Source organism: Micromys minutus (genome assembly GCF_963924665.1).
Source record: "Micromys minutus genome assembly, chromosome: 25".
Classification (NCBI taxonomy): Eukaryota; Metazoa; Chordata; class Mammalia; order Rodentia; family Muridae; genus Micromys; species Micromys minutus.
The window spans coordinates 8312683-8332678 of NC_137960.1; the positions used below are offsets into that span (position 1 = coordinate 8312683).

The 19996-nt window shown below is 51.4% G+C and overlaps 1 protein-coding gene across 8 annotated transcripts; it reads left to right on the forward strand.

Moving 5' to 3' along the window:
* Positions 1-371: 371 nt before the first annotated feature.
* AIRE (autoimmune regulator) lies at positions 372-11815 on the forward strand (the record flags this gene model as incomplete). 8 transcript variants are annotated; one of them, XM_080938298.1, is made up of 14 exons in its annotated part: positions 372-506; positions 817-991; positions 1221-1376; positions 1769-1843; positions 2289-2402; positions 3624-3772; positions 3960-4040; positions 5365-5480; positions 6544-6643; positions 7274-7450; positions 8346-8467; positions 8563-8668; positions 10784-10852; positions 11735-11815. In XM_080938298.1, 14 exons carry the CDS (start codon positions 372-374, stop codon positions 11813-11815), a joined length of 1656 nt encoding a protein of 551 aa, XP_080794424.1. The 8 variants fall into 8 exon arrangements, with proteins under 8 accessions (XP_080794424.1, XP_080794425.1, XP_080794426.1 ...); XM_080938299.1 differs by having other exon boundaries at positions 5368-5480; XM_080938300.1 differs by having other exon boundaries at positions 3624-3760.
* Positions 11816-19996: the final 8181 nt, after the last annotated feature.

Sequence of the window (19996 nt, forward strand, 5' to 3'; positions counted from 1 at the left end):
TAGTTCTGAGTCTTAAGCCATAAACAGATTCTCTGTAGGGAGACTAGATGGGCAACCTTCCTGCTTTGTCTACCCGGAGCCCAGGCAGCTAGCTGCCCTGGATCGCACAGGGAAGGAGTACCAGAGCCTCCTGAACCCAGCGGTAGGGGAGTCTCTAGTCTAGCCTTCGGAAGCTGGGCCCTGATTGGCTCCAGCTCTTTCCTGGTTGAAAGTATAACAGAGTCGCTGAGCAAGGCAAACGTCGCCTTTCCGCGGCTGGGGAGTAAGTGCGAACGCTCACAGGTGCCTCACCGGATAGCACCAAGACACCCAAGGGAGAAGGGAACGAAAGCTCGAGCCCGCCAGCAGGGGGCGCGGCCCCTGTCGGGAGGATGGCTGGTGGAGATGGGATGCTGCGCCGCCTGCTGAGGCTGCACCGCACCGAGATCGCAGTGGCCATAGACAGCGCCTTTCCGCTGCTGCATGCTCTTGCCGACCACGACGTGGTCCCCGAGGACAAGTTCCAGGTGGGCTCCTGCCCCGCCCCCGGCGCCTCTCAGTCTTCCCACCCTTCTACCCACAGCCTAGGCGAACCCTCCCAACCTCTGCCAACACCCATACTATACCCATACCTCCCACTACCAGTGACCCCACGGCCTCCTCAGGAAACCCTTCCAGATCAAGTTCCAGGTGAGTTCCCTAGCCGCGCACCCTCTTCACCCCGACTCCCCAGGGCCCAGGGATTGGCAGGAAGAGGCAGGTCTGTCTTCTCCCCCAAAGAGGCAAGCAGCGGGTGGAGGAACGGTGTGCACAGGTAGCCTGATGCTGTCACTGCAGGAGACACTCCGGCTGAAGGAGAAGGAAGGCTGCCCCCAGGCCTTCCACGCCCTGCTGTCCTGGCTCCTGACCCGGGACAGTGGGACCATCCTGGATTTCTGGAGGATTCTCTTTAAGGACTACAATCTGGAGCGGTACAGCCGCCTGCATGCCATCTTGGACAGCTTCCCAAAAGGTGGGCCCTGTGCTGATGCTGGCGCTGATGCTCAGCCAATGGGTACCCCGGGGACAATGGGTAGAAGTCGGGACGTGTTTTAAGGAAACCACTAGAATTTGGGCAGATCCTAAGAGGCAAAGGGTCGAGGTTTGCTCTCTCCCTTCCTCAAGTGTGCCCTGTTTTAGAGCTCATCCTGAAGATAAAAGGCTTTAAGACAGGACCATTTGTTCCTACCCCTGAACTGCAGATGTAGACCTTAGCCAGCCCCGGAAAGGGAGGAAGCCCCTCGCTGTTCCCAAAGCCTCCGTACTGCCACCCAGACCCCCCACCAAGAGAAGAGCTCTGGAAGAGCCTCGAGCCACCCCACCAGCAACTCTGGCCTCAAAGAGCATCTCTAGCCCAGGTAGGTACTCGAGAGCAGCTAGCCAGGGTTGCTGGGCCCTCCCCGACCGGCCCTCGGGAGCTTCTGTCTCACGGACACCATCCCAGGGCTAGCCTGCCAGAGTCACCTCTGGGCACCCAGACCTGAGCATTGGAAGACGCCCACAGCCTCTCCGCGTCTCACTGTCCTGAAGGGCTGAGTTCCTAGGTGAGGCAGGCAGGTGGTTTTAATTTCCTTTCCGTTGAAGAAGAAAACAGCCCAGCCCAAGCCTAAGAACCCTCAGGGAGTCATGGAACCCTCGATCTGACCTTTACCAGGTCTTCTCTCCTCAACCTCACTTTACACCCTGGACCCATCAACACCACCCCAGCCCAGAAACATAAGCCCAGGCTGCCTCTACCTCCCCTTCACAGGCTCCCACCCAAAGACTAAGCCCCCTAAGAAGCCAGAGGGCAACTTGGAGTCACAGCGCCTCCCGCTGGGAAACGGTGAGTGGAAGGACAAGAGTGGAGATCGGAGGAGATCTGATCCCATTGGCCGCAGCTGGATGGCAAAGTCAGAGAAAGCTAGAGGATCCTTGGGTTCAACCGGCTTGTCAGTCACCCCACCCACACTGCCCTGGGTGTCTCCTCCCAGACCTCTGCCCATTCTGGTGCTCCCAACCTTCCAGACAGCCCAGAAACATAGCCACAAGGAAACTGTGCCTGCTCCTCAGCTGGGCCCAACTTGACCACACCCACCCACCATCCAACATCCACCTGTGCTTCCTGGTCCTCACCCTCAGATGGCCTAGGAACCCTGTGCCCCATGCGGGTCCCATGCTACCATGAGATTCTTGTCAATCGGTTACCACCAGGGCGCTACGCTACCAACACTGAGGTCCCCACAGACCCGCGCTCACACGTGTGCCTACTTGTGTCTGACCCTCTCCAGGAATTCAGACCATGGCAGCTTCCGTCCAGAGAGCTGTGACCGTGTCTTCCGGGGATGTCCCAGGAACCCGAGGGGCCGTGGAAGGGATCCTTATCCAGCAGGTGTTTGAGTCAGGTAAATTCATGGAAGCAGGCTGTGGGGGAGACCCAGGCCTTCAAAATGGAAGGAAGTGGTTTGGCAGCAACTATGGCTCTGGCAAGGCAGCCAGCGTGCCATATGCAGGTCTGCTGGCTTTGGAGCACAGTGCTGATGCTAATGGCCCCCTACATGGGGCATCTTTGGTCAGGCCAGTGGTTCATGGCCGCATTCAGCCATGGAATGCCCACCTCCTCCATCCTCCACATCAGTGGATGCCGCTAGTTGCAGGAGACACCCTAAGTTTCCCCATGTGCTCCAGTTCTCTCAAGAAACCATAGTGCCCACCCAAGAAGGCCATTACATCCTACTGCCTGCCTTAGGCATCTGTGTCCTGTCCAGTACCCTCACTCTTTGTTCAGGCTCTTCCCACAACTGCCTACTAAGTACATAGGCTTACAGGGTCACCTTATACAGCCGCCCGAATCATCTGAGCAAGCCAGAGCTGGGGGCGGGCACACTCATCATTGCAGAATCCGCTGTATAGCATCTTCTCCATCCCGGGCACCGGACTTGGAGACTATATACAGCCAAAATGGCCTGGTCAGAGCAGCCCCAAGAATCTTGTCTGGCAAGCCCCGGGCTTATAACAACAGATTCCAAAGTCCAGGTGTGGGTAGGGGCATGTCCCTGCACAGGCTGTGGAGGGTCCCTTCTGTTGCCTCTAGCATGACATACTGTTAGAATGCTTCCTTCTGGGAACAGCCTCTCTCCAGGCTGGCTGTGCCTCTCTGATCTCACCCTTCTTTGTAAGAGCTTTGGATTCAAGAACTAGTAGGACATCTTTTTGTTGTTGGTAATTTGGTTTGGTTGGTTGCTTGGTCTTTTCGTTTGTTTTTGAGACAGTTTCTCTGTATAGCCCTGGCTGTCCTGGAACTCACTCTGTAGTAGACCAGGCTGGCTTTGAACTCCAAGAGATCTGCCTGCCTCTGCCTCCCAAGTGCTAGGATTAAAGGTCTGTGCTACCATGCCCAGTTATGGCATCATCTTAACTAACTATATCTCCAAAGACCCTGTTTCCAGTAAGGTCCTCTTCTGAGCTTGTGAGGTCACTGTTTATCTTAGTACAGTCCCCAGCAAAGAATCCCCTAACTGTACCCAGCCCCAGGCCTCAGACTTGGTGGTGGCTGCTGGTAGGCTATAGATTACAACTTCTGCCTGACCCCCAGTGTGAGCTCAGTCAATCTGTCTCACTCCCAGGAGGATCCAAGAAGTGCATCCAGGTTGGAGGGGAGTTTTACACACCCAGCAAGTTCGAAGACCCCAGTGGCAATCTGAAGAACAAGGCCCGAGGTGGTAGCAACCTAAAGCCAGTGGTCCGAGCCAAGGTAGTCCAGATCACCATACCTGTAAGCCTTTCCCAGCGTGTTCATTTTGGGGGAGCTGGGCCTTCCTTGGGTAGCCTTCCCTCCCCCACACAATAGCCAGGAGTTCTGGGCATTGAGAATTGCTTCCCAGAGGTACTTGGTATTACTGGTGGCCACATGGATCTCCCCTGGCCCTGGCTACCTCACTGTGACCCTGTGTCTCTCATAGGGTAAAGAGGAGCAGAAAGTGGGCCAGCAATGTGGGGTTCCTCCCCTTCCATCCCTCCCCAGCGAGCCCCAGATTCACCAGGTAAGTCCCAAGATGGGGCGTGGGGGGGACACCAGGACCTCTGTCCCTTGTCCTGGGTATTCAGCAACCTGTCATGGTACCCATGGAAGGCACCTCCCTTCCTCTTCCTTCCCTTCCCTCCACTTCCTCTCCCTCTGCTCTTTCTTAGAAGTTTTCTTTCCAATGATGCATACTGAGAGATCTCAGATTAGTCCCTGCAGGTGAGCTGCTTTTAAAAATCACACATTCAGCTGGGTGGTACATGCCTTTCATCCCAGCCCTTGGGAGGCAGAGGTAGGTAGATCTCTGTGAATTCGAGGCTAACCTGGTCTACAGAGTTCTAGGATGGCCGAGGATATGCAGAGAAACCCTGTCTTGAAAACAAACCGAACATAGGAGAAAAAAAGGAGCTGGAGAGATGGCTCAGTGGTTAAGAGCACTGACTGCTCTTCCAGAGGTCCTGAGTTCAAATCCCAGCAACCACATGGTAGCTCATAACCATCCCTAATGGGATCTGATGCTCTATCCTGGTGTGTCTGAAGACAGCTACAGTGTACTCACATACATAAAATAAGTTTTAAAAAAACACGAAAAAAATGATCACACGTTCTGTCATGACTACAAAACGCATCTTTGCTGGGAGTGTGGTGGAGATGGGGATAAAGCCTGAGAGTAAGGATTCTCTGAGAACATCACGCTGTCCTCTTCTCTCCCGCATCACTGGTATGGTTGTGGTTGTACCGGAACCAGTTATCAGGAGGCAGACCAACTTTATTTAGAGTGATTCAAGGCTTGTAACATTTTTGGGGGTCTGAAGGCAAGAACATCCAGGATGGGCAAAGCTCATCGGCTGGGGGCTTAGGGTCCCTGAAATGCCTCATTAGCAAGGGGAAGCATTTCTGGAATCTTGGGTGCTGGGCGAATAGAAGCTTTATCAGGAGAAAGGAAATTGTTCCTGGAGTCTAGTTGAGGTTACGTGACATTCCTCAGGTAGCCTATGTGGGGCGGGCGTGAGGGCTTAGAATTTCCCAGACAAGATCAAAGAAGGAGAAATCCTGCTAATGAAGGGTGTCCCCCATATTGTGCTGAGCCCGGAAGCTATCGAGTCATGGTCAACTTGGCAGAATTTTCCCACTGGTGACTGCCTGGCACCCAGCACCCCTTCCTGAGAGGGACAACCCCTGGGTCTGTGTGAGACTTAGTACTGCAGAGGTCAGGCAGGGGCCAGAGAGAGAGCCCAGAGGGAACCTGGGAGTCAGTCCCTAGTGGCTAGCATTGTCCCGAGCGGGTCCCAAGCGGGTCTCTCAGGCGGGCACTGTGTTCCATTCTGGGCCCCTCTTGTCAGAAGAACGAGGATGAGTGTGCCATGTGCCATGATGGAGGTGAGCTCATCTGCTGTGACGGCTGTCCCCGGGCCTTCCACCTGGCTTGCCTGTCACCACCTCTGCAGGAGATCCCCAGGTGAGCAGACCTCCCCATCCCTGCGGGCTACTTATGTCCTGGCCACCCTGATCCACCACCGTCCTTATCCGTTGACCTTGAAGAAGCCTAGCAGCCTCCACAGAGGACACTAAGGGCCCTTCGGGAAGAGCTGTAGAATGAACAGGGCCCTAACTATGGATGTGGTAGGATTCTCTCTCCGTATTGAAATCTTTCTCCGTTCCCTGCCTCAAGGCCCACTGGGGGCCAACAGAACTAAAGGCAGCTATAACATGATGTCCCGAAGCAAAGATGACCATATTTGGGCACAGGCCTTTTCCCAAGGCACCCCTTCCCCCAAATATCACTCCCACAAAGATGTGCTGTTGCCCCTATCACTGACTGCACAGCCTTCTGTTCTGAGGGGAGGTGTGCAGCAGTCTGTGGGGACGAGCCTGGGCTCTGACCCAGGTCTCTCTGACTCTCTTCCACCAGGGTCCTTCCCCTCCTGCTCTTATCTCCCCTCCCCTACTGTCCCATCCCTACAAGACCTTGGGTGTATTGAGGATGGAAACAGTGTAGCTGGGGGAGCCCACAGTTAGGCCAGGCCCATGGCAAGCAGGGATAGGCGTTGAGCAGTACTGGGCATAGGGTATTCCTAAGAATTGGCAGAGAAGGGACTGGAGAGGTGGCTCAGTTGGTAAGAGCACTGACTGCTTCCAGAGGTCCTGGGAACCACATGGTGGCTCACAACCATCTGCAATGGGTTCCAATGCCTTCTTCTGGTATATTTGAAGAGACAGTGTACTCACATCCATACAATAAGTAAATAAATCTTTTTAAAAGAAGGTAAAGAGAAAAAAAAAAAAAGAATTAGCAGAGAAACACTCTAGGGACCCCAACTCTCTGTCCAGAGTCACCCTCTAGGGGTAAATTGCCCACACCCTACTGAACTTCTCTTTTGGTATGTAACTCTTATTCCTGGGTTTGATTTCCCATCTGTGAGTGACATGGTGACACGAGGGTCCATACAGTTCTTGGTGGTGGGGGGTGGGGCCTGTGGTCTCTGCTTCATCTGGCATCTGACTAGTGGCCTCCTGCATAGTGGCCCATGGAGATGTTCCTGCTGCCTCCAGGACAGAGTCCAGCAGAGCCTGTCCCAACCTGAAGAGTCCAGGCCCCTGGAGCCATCCGCAGAGACCCCGGTATGCTCATGGGTCACCCCCCACCCCCATCCTTCTGTCTCTCTACAGTCCTTTCTCCTGGATTCTTCTGTGAGTCCTGCGTGTCCGGGCTGTAGCACCATGCTCTGTTCAGTCCCGAGTGGCCTTTCTGGTGAATTCCCTGTGGGGCTACGGGGCCAAGGGATTAAGGACAGCTTCCCAAGATGGCTCTGTTTCTCCTGCCTCACCACTGCTGATAGCCTTGGTTTCTGTTAGAAACCCAGTTTGCTCTGGCTGGCCCTGAGGCCATTGCCACCAGTTCTAAGACAAGAATTAGAAGCATTTGCTGAGAGCCCTGGAGCCAGTCACAGCCAGCCTTTTCTTAATTTTATTTTTATTTTATGTGTATAGGTGTTCTGCCTGCATGTGTGTCTGTATGCAGGTGTCAGATCCCCTAGAACTGGAGTTACAGGCAGTTGTGAGCTGTCATGTGGGGTGCTGGGACTTGAACCCAAGTCCTTTGGAAGAACAGCCAGTGCTCTTAGCCACTGAGCCATCTCTTAAGTCTGTACCAGGCCTTTCTGACCTCAGACTCACCACAGCAGCCCAGTCCTGACTCATAGGTGGTACTGAGTGCCCTATGGCCCCTGAAAGATGACTCTTGGATTCCAGATCCTCCTGGGACTCAGGTCAGCTTCAGAGAAAACCAGGGTCCTGCCCAGGGAGCTCCCAACCAGCACGGATGCTGCAGTCACCTTTGTGAACCTGCTGGCCCCACCTTCTGCAGCCCCTGTGCTAGAACCTTCAACACTATGCCCGCTACTGAATGCTGGGTCTGAGGGGCAGCCGGTGAGTGAGGCGACCCCTGAGGCCTGGGTGCTATCTTCTGGGAGCTTACAGGACAGTTTTAAGCCCAAAACAGGACCTCTGGTAGATTCCCAGGGGCTAGGAATTAGACAGGCATTTCTGAGGTCAGGGGAGGGCTCTGCCAAGTTCCTTTAACAGTAGGCACGGGGGCCGTGGGGAGAGCACCAAGGGGGCCCTGTGTATAGATCTCAGCCTTGTCACACTCTGATGTTCCCCAAATCCAGTTGGGCCTTAGAGATGGTTCAGCAGGTGGAAGGGTTTGCTGACAAGATGGCGGACCTGACCTGGCTTCCCAAGACTCAGAGGACTCAGTCTGCGAGCTGTCCTCTGGTCTCCATGTGCACAACCACAAATAGTGAATTAGATAGAAAGAAGGGAAGGAAGACAGACAGACAGACAGACAGACAGACAGACAGACGGGCTTAGCTTGGTTATCTTGGTAATATATCCTCCCCCAGCATGAAGCCGGGCAACAAACTCAGAATCCCTCAGGCCCTGCCCACTTCCGTTGGTTACCTTTCTTTTTTGGATACCTCCACCCTCCCTTTTTAAATGCAATTTAATTTTCTTCTTTTACTTATTCACTTTACATCCCCCCTCACTGCCTCCCTCCCACTGTCACCCCTTCCCACAATCCTTCCTCCCTCCAAAGCTCTTCTGTAGCCCTACATACAGTTGGTGGGATGGACTGGATTGGAAGGCTGCTTTTTGACATTTCTTAAGGTCACCCCTACCCCGTCGGGATATCAAAACCTTAGAACTTACAGTCCCACTTACATGACTTGAAACTGTGAGGTTTCCCAGTTAACCCGGGCTGGTGGGGTGTGTTTAGGGCGAGCAGGAGTCAGGCTGAGTGCCACCCGTGTTGCTCCTTCAGGGTCCAGCTCCAAGCGCGCGATGCGGTGTGTGTCGCGACGGCACCGACGTGCTGCGGTGCGCACACTGTGCCGCCGCTTTCCACTGGCGCTGCCACTTCCCGACGGCCGCTGCCCGGCCGGGGTGAGCGAGGAGGCACGGGTGGGAGAGTAGCCAGCGACCCCACCCATCCCGAAGGTTCGCCGAGCCAGCAAGCTTTCCCCATTCCACCCCGACAGGACCAATCTCCGCTGCAAGTCCTGCTCGGCAGAGCCGACTCCTGCGCCAGGCATGCCAGGCGAGGCTGTGCCCACCTCTGCGCGACCGGCACCTGGGCTTGCCAAGGTCAGTCAGGGTATGGTCAGTCCAGATGTGGGACTGTGGGAGTGGAAGAGAATTTAAACCCATATCCAATAGCAGTGTGCCCCATTACTTTTTGTTTGTTTGAGTTTGGAAGATTTTGGGGGGGCGTGTTTTTTGTTGTTTTGGGGGTTTGTTTATTTTGTTTTGTCGAGGGAGGGTCGACCTCACTACAGATCTCTGGCTGAACTTACTATGTAGACCAGGCTGACTTCAAACTCGGAGATCCACCTGCTTCTGCCTCCCAAGTGCTGGAATTAAAGACGTGTGACTCTATTCCCAGACTATTTGTTTGTTTTTAAAAATTAATCCTTTTTTTTAAAAAAAAAACTTTTAAGATTAGTTTATTTTATTTATAAGTATACTGAAGCTGTTTTCAGACGCACCAGAAGAGGGCATCAGATCTCATTATAGATGGTTGTGAGCCACCATGTGGTTGCTGGGAATGAACTCAGGACCTCTGGAAGAGCAGTCAGAGCCATTTCTCTGGCCCTTGTTTGTTTTAAGAAAAGTGCTGGGATCAAAGGTGTGTGTCACTAATTCCAGATCCCCAATGTGTTTTTCAATACATAGACAACGTACTTTGATTCGTTGCATCTATCTAAAAGGGAAAGGCTGGATGTGATAGGGCGAGACTTTAACCCCAGTGCCCACCAGTAAAGGTAGGCTGGCCTCTGTAAGTCAGAGTCCAGTCTGGTCTATAGTGACTTTCAGATCAGTTGGGGCTACACAGTGAAAACCACTTCTAGACAAAACCAACATATTTTAAAAAGGAAAGCCTTTCAAATAGCTGTGAACTCACTGTTGGTACTGGGTTCCCAGGAGTTTGTGGGCCTTGGAGCTCTGTTCAGAGAGCTCTGGACCTAAGGGCAGTTGGCTTAATTCACAAGACCACTGGGAGACACCTAGGGGCCAGATATTCTGCTGAAATGGGAGAATAGCTATCAGAATGTCTAGGTAGGGAGAAGGAGAGAGAGAGAGAGAGAGAGAGAGAGAGAGAGAGAGAGAGAGAGAGAGAGAGAGAGAGAGAAGAGAAAGGACTCCAGTTGGGGATGAGAGCCAAACGAAGCTTCTGGCTTTTGATTAACCAGAGAGCCACCTACCCAAGTCTTCTACCTCAAATGGATCATTATGTCACCTCCATTTTTACTAACTGGGCAGGGACTGAGCTTTGTCTGGATATCTGAGGCCCAAGGAGGAAAGGGCAGTATCCACCTCCAGCCAATTGCCGCTCCACAGTACTGCTAAGACAACAGACATGGGCTCCAGGCTTGGGCTCCTAGCGGTCCTTGGGGTTTATGGGTAGAAGGAAGAGATTGTGTGTAGATGTGTTATGTGGGGTGACAGTGGGTATTCGCAGCACCGTGCCAGACTTCAGCTGTCCCCTGATAAATCTGGGCCCCTAGCTGCAGGTTGGCCTTACATGATTGAGAACATCTGGGAGGCTGCATTGGAACCTACTGATCCTAGGATTCTGCTGGAGGACCCAGGGAAGCATGGGACAACCTTTGCTGAGTTGGGGTCCTCAAGCTTAGGTAGCAAATGATCTTTTTACAGGACCATCTGTAATATCTGGTATTTGTGATGTGTAACAGTATCGAGATTATAGTTACAAAGTAGCAACAAAAATGATTTTATGGTGGGGGGGGGAAATCATCACATCCTGAGGAGCTGTATTAGAGGGTGGAAGCATTAGGAAGATTGAGAACCACTGTCCTAGACACAAAGGGAAGATGGACAAGTGAAAGTCACTTCTAGAATGAAGGACTGAACAGCGGAGCTTCCACTGGCTTCACCGTGAACGTCTGACTGGAGCCAGCCACTCCCTGATGGCTCTGTCACTATGGCCAGGGCAGGTCCAACTAAGTACGGCTCATGTGGTCAGTGGAAGCAGAGAGAGACACTATCTGGGTCCTGGCCACTGTGTCTCTTTGGGGGGCCACAGGACAGGTCAGTTCCCCCCACTCTACCTGTGTCCCCAGCCCACTCTGGTTGGGTGCAGAATGCTGCCCCCCCCCCCCCCACAGGCTGGAATCCTGCCTCTGGTCTCCAGCCTGCAGCAAGGTTGGGTTGACTGTTGACTCTCTGCTTTGGTTCCAGGGAGGAGACGATTCTGCTACTCATGACCCTGTTCTGCATAGGGATGACCTGGAGTCCCTCCTGAATGAGGTAATATGTCACCTAGTCTGGGCCATGCTCTCCGGTTCTTTGCCGCCCCACCCCACCCTGTCAGGCAGCACCCAGCAGACTGGTGTTGCCCCGCCCTATAGCTGCTCTTCCCAGAACAGTGAGTATACATCACTATTTCCATGTAGGGTGCTGGCCTCCTCCTGCCTGTTGCCTTCTCACACCAGGAGCCTCACACCTGGGAGCCCTACTGTCCTCGGGGCCTCAGAGCCATGGGAGTTTAAGTCCTTGACTTTTCAGGGAGAGTTGGTACGGTTTTTCGGGGACCTCTCTCGTACCCTTCCAAATTCAGGTTTCTGCTTCTTGAGATGGACAGATAGGGCCAAATGTGGTGGTCCAGGTCTTTGATTCCCAGCACCTGGGAAACAGATGTAGGAGGATTGCGAAGTGGATACTAATCTGGAGTACATTATAGAACACTATCTAAAAACCTGAGGGGTGGGAGAGGTGGCTCAGTGGTTAGAGCACTGACTGCTCTTCCAGAGGTCCTGAGTTCAAATCCCAGCAACCACATGGTGGCTCAGAACCATCTGTAATGAGATCTGATGCCCTCTTCTGGTGTATCTGAAGACAGCTACAGTAGTGTGAGTGTGTTTGTGAGCCCATGTGTGTGTAAGAATAAGTTCCTTTTAGAAACTGAAATAGGGCTTTATCTATTGGGGCACAAACTCGTTTGGTCATTCCCACCCCAGGGAGCCCACGTGCCCTCTTCACTGTTCTGTTGGAAGGTCTGACTCCTTAGCAGAGAGAAAATACCTAGCAAAGAAAGCCACCAAGAAGAGAAGGCCAAGCCCAGGGCTGACAGGCTGCACTGAATAAAGTCTTTCCGGGGCTACTGCTCTAACCTCTGTGTCTCTCTCCCAGCACTCCTTCGACGGCATCCTGCAGTGGGCCATCCAGAGCATGTCACGCCCGCTGGCCGAGACACCTCCCTTCTCTTCCTGACTCCACGTGGCCCCCCACCCCATCCCACCCCATGAAGCACAGTGGCCTTACACCCGCAGCCACTCCATTCTGAGAGGATTGGGCTGGTTAGGACTAAGAGCTGGAGGGTTCCGGCTAGCAGGACTCAGTGTACAGATGGTCCTCATCTTTGTGGAGATGCAAGGCCATTCTGTTTCCTGAAATTAAAGTCACTTCTGTGTGTTTGGGGGTGCTCCCTGGTGGATGTTTGTTTTGGGGGTATCTATACTCCTGGTGCTGAAAACTTGGCCACCGTGGAAGGAGTTCACTATTTGGGGAAAGGAACACGTTGAAGAATATGTGCACTGAGGAGTGAACAGCATTCTGTGCCCTTGAAGCAAAACCTAGGGCCTTGTTGTGGCCCCCAAGGCCCTGTGTGGCTTCGGCACATCTCTACCCCTGCACCAGTCTCCCTGTGTGAGCCCCTCCCCCATCACTCAGTTCTACCGCAGGCCCTTGCCACTTGGAATTTCCCATTTGTCTATGCCACCTGTCTAGAGTCCTTGAGACTTCAGTCACACCCCCCCCCCCGTGTCCCTTCATTTACTCATCAAAATAATTTTTTAAAAATTCTATCCCCAGAGGGATGTCCTAATCGGAGTCACAGAACCTGCAAACAATGCTATGACCTTAGATAACCTAAGGGCTGTAAAGCCGGAAACCTGGGGAATCAGAGGGGGCCTAGGGTGTACTGGGTTACAGTTTGGGACCCTGGAGGAGGCAGGAAACACATGTGCAGAGGCAAAGCTCAGACACTCGGGCATGGTGAGGCCTGGTGCTTTGGGTTGCTTTCATAAAGATGGGTTGCCATGGAAACTCTGTGGCTTATTGAAAGGTCCCTGGTGCCAGGTTGGTAGCTGTCCCTCCTCAGGCCCTTAACTTAGATGCATGAGTGTCTCTCTGTGAGTCCTGAGATACTCCAGTAGGGAACTAGAGCTTGGTCATGACCAGGATGCCTAGCCCTGGGCGCCGTGGTGTGCTGGGGGTAGGCACTCCTGACGGCCCCAGGAGAGCTGGCATCTGACCATTGTCCACATTGTTACACATGACTGAGCAGATGTCTGCTACGTAGGGCCAGAGGCAGGGGAGAACGGGGATCTCAACACCATAGATGCGCTTGATGTTTTCACTATGTAGCCCAGGCTGTCCTAGAACTCATTATGTAGACCAGGCTGTCCTCAAATTCACAGAGCTCCACCTGCCTCTGCCTCTCAAACACTGGGATTAAAGGCATGCGCCTCTGCACCCAGCTGCATTTGGATGTCTCTGTGTGGAACCAGAGTCACAGGGGTGCTTGAGCATCCTAACTTGGAGACTGAGTGCTACACACACACTTGACCTCCCAGTGTGGAAGGTGGGTGTGCTGAGAGAGGAAAGGCTCGAAGCATGGGTTCAGAACCACATGCCCAGAGGTCCCGAGTTCAATTCCCAGCAACCACATGGTGGCTCACAACCATCTGTAATGAGATCTGGCGCCCTCTTCTGGCCTGCAGGCACACATGCAGGTGGAATGCTGCATACATAATAAATAAATCTTAAAAAAAAAAAAAAACTCGGACACGTAGAACAGGGATCTATCTAAGTGGGTGTGGGCATCTGTGTACCTCTTTGTGAGCACTTGGTCTACGTTTATTTTGGCGACAGAAGCACACAGCAACTGTCCTTATGTTCTGGTGGGGGAATCCACTGACAAGATGAACAGCTAGAGCCCCTAGAATCTACCATTCTTGGTGCTGGTGGTTGACAAGGACCATGGACCTCCATGAAATTGAATGCTTTCTCTTCACTCTAACTTGTTCCTACCTAGGACCTGAGCTCAGATCCCGGCCCGTGAAGTCACCCAGAGACAGGTTCTTTAAGGGAACACAGGGGCTTTTGTTTTGTTTTGTGTTGAGGAGGGGAGGTGCCCAGGACAGTCCCCCTTTCCTTCCATACTCTTGGACTTCCTGTATGCCATTCGTCCTTCATCACAGTACTTCAGCTTCTCTTTGTCAGTGAAGAGTCTAGCTAGTCTTTTGAAAGGAATGAGAAACATGCCCTTCTGCCTTTAGATGGGGCAGGTCCCTGTCCCCGAAGCTGTCACTCACCCCACTTTCTGGCTTCTCTCACGGGGTTGTCAAGGCGACTCATGTTCTTGTCTGTTTGCAGATGGTTTGTGTCCTTCAACAGAATCCACGGACTTCCCAGGATAGTCCTGAACTTAACTGAGTAGCCTTTTCGCCAAGCCTTAAGTGCCACGCTGCCTCTGCTGTGCTAGGAAGGTTTGTTTACCTATTAACTTTATGCAGAGTGCGTTTTTGCATGTGTAGAGTTGTAAATGGAGCTCACCCAGAGGAGACTGAACCTTGTCACCTATAACATTTCACTGCTTAATTGCTTGGTGCCCTCCAAGGCAGACTACAGGTGCACTTCAGCCAGACTTCCGCACTTGACATGGGTATAACCCTGTATGCATGGGAAAAATCTAGGGACAATTTTTTTCTTTCTTCTTTCCTTTCCTTTCCCTTTCTTTTCTTCTTTCCTTCTTTCTTTCTAGATTTATTCATTTATTATAAGTACACCGTAACTGTTGTGAGCCACCATGTGGTTGCTGGGATTTGAACTCAGGACCTCTGGAAGAGCAGTCAGTGCTCTTAACCGCTGAGCCATCCCTCCAGCCCCTGAGTTAGCTTTCTTTACAGGTGATTTAAAAAGTCTTCTTAGTCACATAGCTCCTGCAGTTTGTAGAGACTCATTTTCTATCTTTTTATCAGTATGTCAGAGTAGATTTTTTTTTTCTCATACAAAGCTCTGAATTGAGTCAACAGAGGGGCTGGAGAAATGGTTCAGTGGTTAAGAGGCACTGGCTGCTCTTCCAGAGGTCCTGAGTTCAAATCCCAACAACCACATGGGGGCTCACAGCTGTCTATAATGGTATTTGATGCTCTCTTCTGTCATACATGCAGATAGAGCACTCACACGTATAAGTAAAATCTAAAATAATTTTTAAAATGTAAAGAGTTAATGGAGTTGTTTTGTCATTGTGTTTTATATTAGTGTGAGGCAGGGTCTTAACCTGTCATGTTCTACGAGCTGAGGAGTGAACTCAAGTGTACTTGAGTGTAAAGTACATTCAAGTGTAACTTAATTTTTCTAAACCTTATCTTTAGTGATGCTTTTTAAACGTTTTAACCTTTCTTGTAACCCATCACCCACCAGAGGTAATGGAAAAGAAAGGATGCGGGGATGCGGGGGGGGGGGGGGGAGTGGACCTGTTTAGAAAGGTTCTTTGGAGCAACTCCCATCTGTGTTGTCTGAAAATCGGCAGTTCGGTTCCCAGGTCAGCAGCGGCAGCTCCAACCACTCACAAGCGCTTCACAAATACACCAGCTGTCCAGTTCGGTAGAGTCGGGTTAGCAACAGGATGACACCAGCAGAGACAGCCAGGCCTCAGCTTCACATGAATCAGTGGGGGAGGGGGGGCAACAGGACACCAGGAGAAGTTCTTAGCTGTGTCTCTCTCAGGGAAGCGAAGATCAGCGAAGACTTGCGACCCACAAGCATTGCACAGAGAGCTGAACCAGCAAGCCGCGCTCTGTCTCTGTCATGGAGTCCTATTTATACCCTCCAAGCATCCCCTGCCCTCCACATGCCGCGCCTCAGCACGTGCATTCAATCAGCCTGAGTCCTTGGAAGCCACAACAAACTGTAGTGCGTTTCTCTCCATGGCGTCTCGACAAATGCAGCTCAACTATACAATGTAAGGCGGACCAATAAATGCGTGTCCTTAGCAAAGACTCCATCACATTTCCTTTCATGTGCTTGCTTTAGCAGAACATCCTCTCTCTTTCCTTCCCCCCTCCCCCTCCCACTCCCAATCCCAATCCCTCCCCGTTCCTCCCTACCTCCTTCTCTCTTCCACACCCCCCCCCACCTGCCTCAGGTCCTCAGATTCTTGATTCCCACCTGTTGCTTAGTTACCCGTGCCCAGCCTTCCACAGAGTCCGTGCATCCATAACTGTAATTCAGCCTAGCTGAGGGCCACCTTTGGCCTCACTACCAAAGAGGCAACTAAAGGGGAAAGCCTCGGAGTAAACATCTTATCTTTCCCGAGGTAGTGTGGGGTGGAAAAAAACAAAACCAAAAACAACAGCAAAAACCCTGCATGGAAAGTCGGCTCCCGCTGTAGGTTGCTTCACTAACAGTGGGGACACAGCGCCACCTGGTGGCAACCCTCAGTGTTCAGATTAGCTGCCGGCTGTGTTAATCAGATCCAAAAACTAAAAGTAGGGAGGGAGGAAATAGAGAGCAACTGGGTTTTGTTGATGCTTTTTAATATCTTATTTATTTCTACGATACATGTATAAATGTTTCCACTGTGTGTGGACTAGTTTTATGTCAGCTTGACATAAGCTAGAGTCACTGGGAAGTAGGACTCTCAGTTGAGAAATGGGTGCCAACCCTAGGCAGGTAGTTCCAGGTTTTAGTAATCCAGTAAGCAACTTTCCTCTGTAGCCTCTGCTTGAGTCCCTGTCCCGACTTTTCCAATAATAGACTATAATTAGTGAGATGAAGTAAACCCTTTCCTCCCCAATTTGCTTTTAGTCATGGTATTTATCTCAGCAGTAGAAACCCTAACTGAGGTGTGGAAACTGAGTTCAGAAAGTGTGTGTGGTGGCAGATACCTTAATCTGAGCATTCGAACCACCCTGGTCTACAGCAGTCCCAGGGGTACACACAGAAACCCTACCAAAAACAAACAAACAAACAGAAAGCTCCCAAATGGTTTTGAGTCTTTAAAGATCATTACTACTTTGTGTGAATGAGTATTTTGCCTGCACATACATCTGTATACCACTTTCATGCCTGCTGCCCTGGGAATTCAGAAGAATGTATCTGATCTCCTGGAACTGGGGTTACAGGTAGTTATGAACCACACCACATAGGTGGACTGAGCCCAAGTTACCTGTAAGAGCAGGCAATGGTGTGTGTGTGTGTGTGTGTGTGTGTGTGTGTGTGTTGTGTGCATTGCATGAAAGTATACTGTAGCTGTCTTCAGATACACCAGAAGAGGGCATCAGATCTCATGACAGATGGTTATGAGCCACCATGTGGTTGCTGGGATTTGAACTTGGGACCTCTGGAAGAGCAGCTAGCGCTCCCAACTGCTGAGCCTGAGCCTGCAGCCCCGTGTGTCCACCTGTCCAGCACGGGCAGCCTCAGCACACCTTTGTCCAGTAAGTGGCCCGAGCATCCCTTCTTGTGAAGAGGTGGCAGTCAGTCCTGACTCTCTCATCAGCACCAATTAGTGTCCAGCACCAGTCATTCTACTCAGAAGGGGCTGAGATGGTGCCCGGAAGCAGCCAGAGAGAGCAGCCCAGTGACCCCCAGGACAGAGGCCCCAGCCCTAGTCCCTGCTCTCCCAGGTGGTTCGAACTAGTCTGTAGTATGAGTACTTTAATAAATCCTGGTGCAGGGTTACTTTCCTCCTTTGACTATTTATGTTCCCCGATGAAAGACACACACAGCCTTTATGCTTCAATATGCTTTAACCAGCACAATAGCTGGGCAGCTGCCTACCCTCGGGCTGTTAGAATCCACCTCCCATCCATAACCCAAGTTATTACTTAAGATGATCCATCCGGGCTGCTACTAGCTCTAAAATGGCCAGCCTACATTCTAGGGCTCAGCTAACCCCTGGTGGGCTCTCCTGCACACTATTCTAGGTATGGTGGCTCTCCTCCTTCCTTAGCCCGGGAAACCTAAACCCTGCCTATGTCTCTTCTCCCCAGCTATTGGCTGCTGGCATCTTTGTTTACCAATCAGAATTAACTAGGGGCAGGGTCTCTCCCATGCAAACATTTTTTTTTTGGGGGGGAGGACCCAAATTAGCATTAGAATCCAAGTAGCATTAGGCCAAACCTGCTATACTAGTCCCTCTGCCTCTCTGCCCTTAAGCATCCCTGGTCCCTGGATAGACCTATTACACATCACACACATCAGTTGTCTTCTCTCTGTGCCCACTGTCACTTCCCGGGAGCAACTGTCACTGATCCTGATCCTGAGGCACCTCTCAGCTTCCAGCTGCTTCTCTAGCTCCTCTGCCTCTACCCCAGATCCATCCCTGTTCCCCTTCCTCCACCCCCACCACCCCCGTCGACTCACGAGAGACACAAGCCATTTTGCCACTGCCTCTGAAAACCATTCTTACTTCCCAGAGCAAAATGGAAGATAGGCAAGACCCAAACCAAACCTAGCCAACCTCAAAGTTTGCCTACGTTGCAGGACAAGGTCAAAGTTTCCCCAGTGTGGCTGGAGGCAGGCACAGCTTCTGCTGTTTGCAGTCACCCTGCCAGCCTACCTCTGAGCAGATCCTGGCCCCGACTGGGTTCTGTACTGATATCGCAAAGCCTGCGTTTCAGGGTGACCCTTAATTGTATCTCGAGCCGGAAGCCTGGAGACATCCATCTGGTGGGAGTGGACACAAGGGTCACTGTGGGCAGTGTGTGGGCGATAGATGGGAATCTGGGGTGTTTCTGCAGTCAGGCAGGTGGCTACATTGGGCAAGAGCAGGTCAGAAAGGTCTCCCCATGCTCAAGCAAGCTAATCTGCCCTCTCCAGACTTCCAGACTGCTAAATTACAGTCACAACTACCTGTAACCCCAGTTCCAGGATTACAGAGATAAACATAGGCTTTCACTAAGCATGATACAGCCCTGAGTCTGTGCAGGAGCCTGGTTTTCCTCAGCACAGCCAGTTTCTAGGCATCTGGAGGGTCAGTAATAGAACCAGATCCAGCTGCTTTCTGTGGCCTAATCCTAGCACTGTTAGGCCGAGGCAGAAGGTTACAAGATCAAGGTCAGTTTGGGAGTCAAAGTAAGTTTAAGGTTAGTCTGGGCTACATAGCTCCTCCTCCCCAGATAAAAAGGAACATTCATAGACTTAACAGAAATAGCTCCGGCCAACAAAGGCATGACAGCAGACAGGGAGACTATTATGCAAGGTTGGAACATCTCGTAAGGAACATTATCTGAAAGCAGAGCAACAGGGAATTAGGAAACAGGCAAGAATGTTAAGAAATGCCAACTCTTGACCAAGGAAATTGAAGACAGAAACACTAGGCATACAGAAAGGGTCGGGGCGGGGCACAGAAGGGAGAAGTGAGCAGCCAAGAAGGAAACCTGGGTAGACTGACTGTGTGCTCACTGGGGATGCAGGATGCAGACCTACTCTGCCAGCCTCTTCCAGTGTGATTTACAACATCAGGGTGGGGGGGGGGGAGACGCTCTACAACTTCTAGAAAGGAAGTTTTAGGTCGTTTGCCAAAGATACGAATGGGGTCAGAAGGACTGACCAAGTCCTTCCTAGCAATACTGAGAATAAGAAAGTTTCAAATATGCCTTTCCAACCTTGTGGGTAAACAACTTTAGTTTTCAAATCTGTGGGGGGTGTTTCCGTGAAGCATCCTGGTAGACAGTTGGGTCTTGGGAGAAGAATACCTTACCTCAGGACAATGCTGAGGGCACACTGAATCCAAAACCAGGCAGGAAAAAGAGAGGGATCCATGGGGGAAAATGGACGAGTCTGATCAAACTTAACTAGAAGCTTCATCCCTACAGCCTAGCATTCATGGTACTGGAAGGTACTCTGCACAGGACTAGGGGAGAAAAGTAATCCTCAGACAAGTTACAAACCCCACGACCTACAACATTAACCTGATTGCATAATATGCCACTACAATATTGGTAGAAATGTTATGGGTGTAACCAAGCACTTAAAAAGCAGGGGTTTTTTTTGAGATTATAATTTATTCCAACATATCTCCCTTAACTTTTCTCCCTCCAAACCCTTCCAAATACCTTCCCCCCCCCACTCTTCTTTAGATTCATAGCCTCTTTTTCCCAACCACATTTTGAGTGGGTTTATTGAGATGGGATTCACACCTGGCACTGCTACAGTAGCCAAGAACCCAAGGCTCAGCAGAATAACACTACTATTCTGCCAAAAGAACAGAATGATTGACAAGGCATATTGCTATTCCTATAGGTCAGTGTTTCCCTCAGCCCTCATTAGAGAAGCTTTGAGCTTGCTGTTAATTTGCTCTTTTTTGTTTTATTGACTTGTTTTGATTTTTGTTTTATGTATATGTGTGAGATGTCTGTTATTTATGGTTGCTGTTCCTTT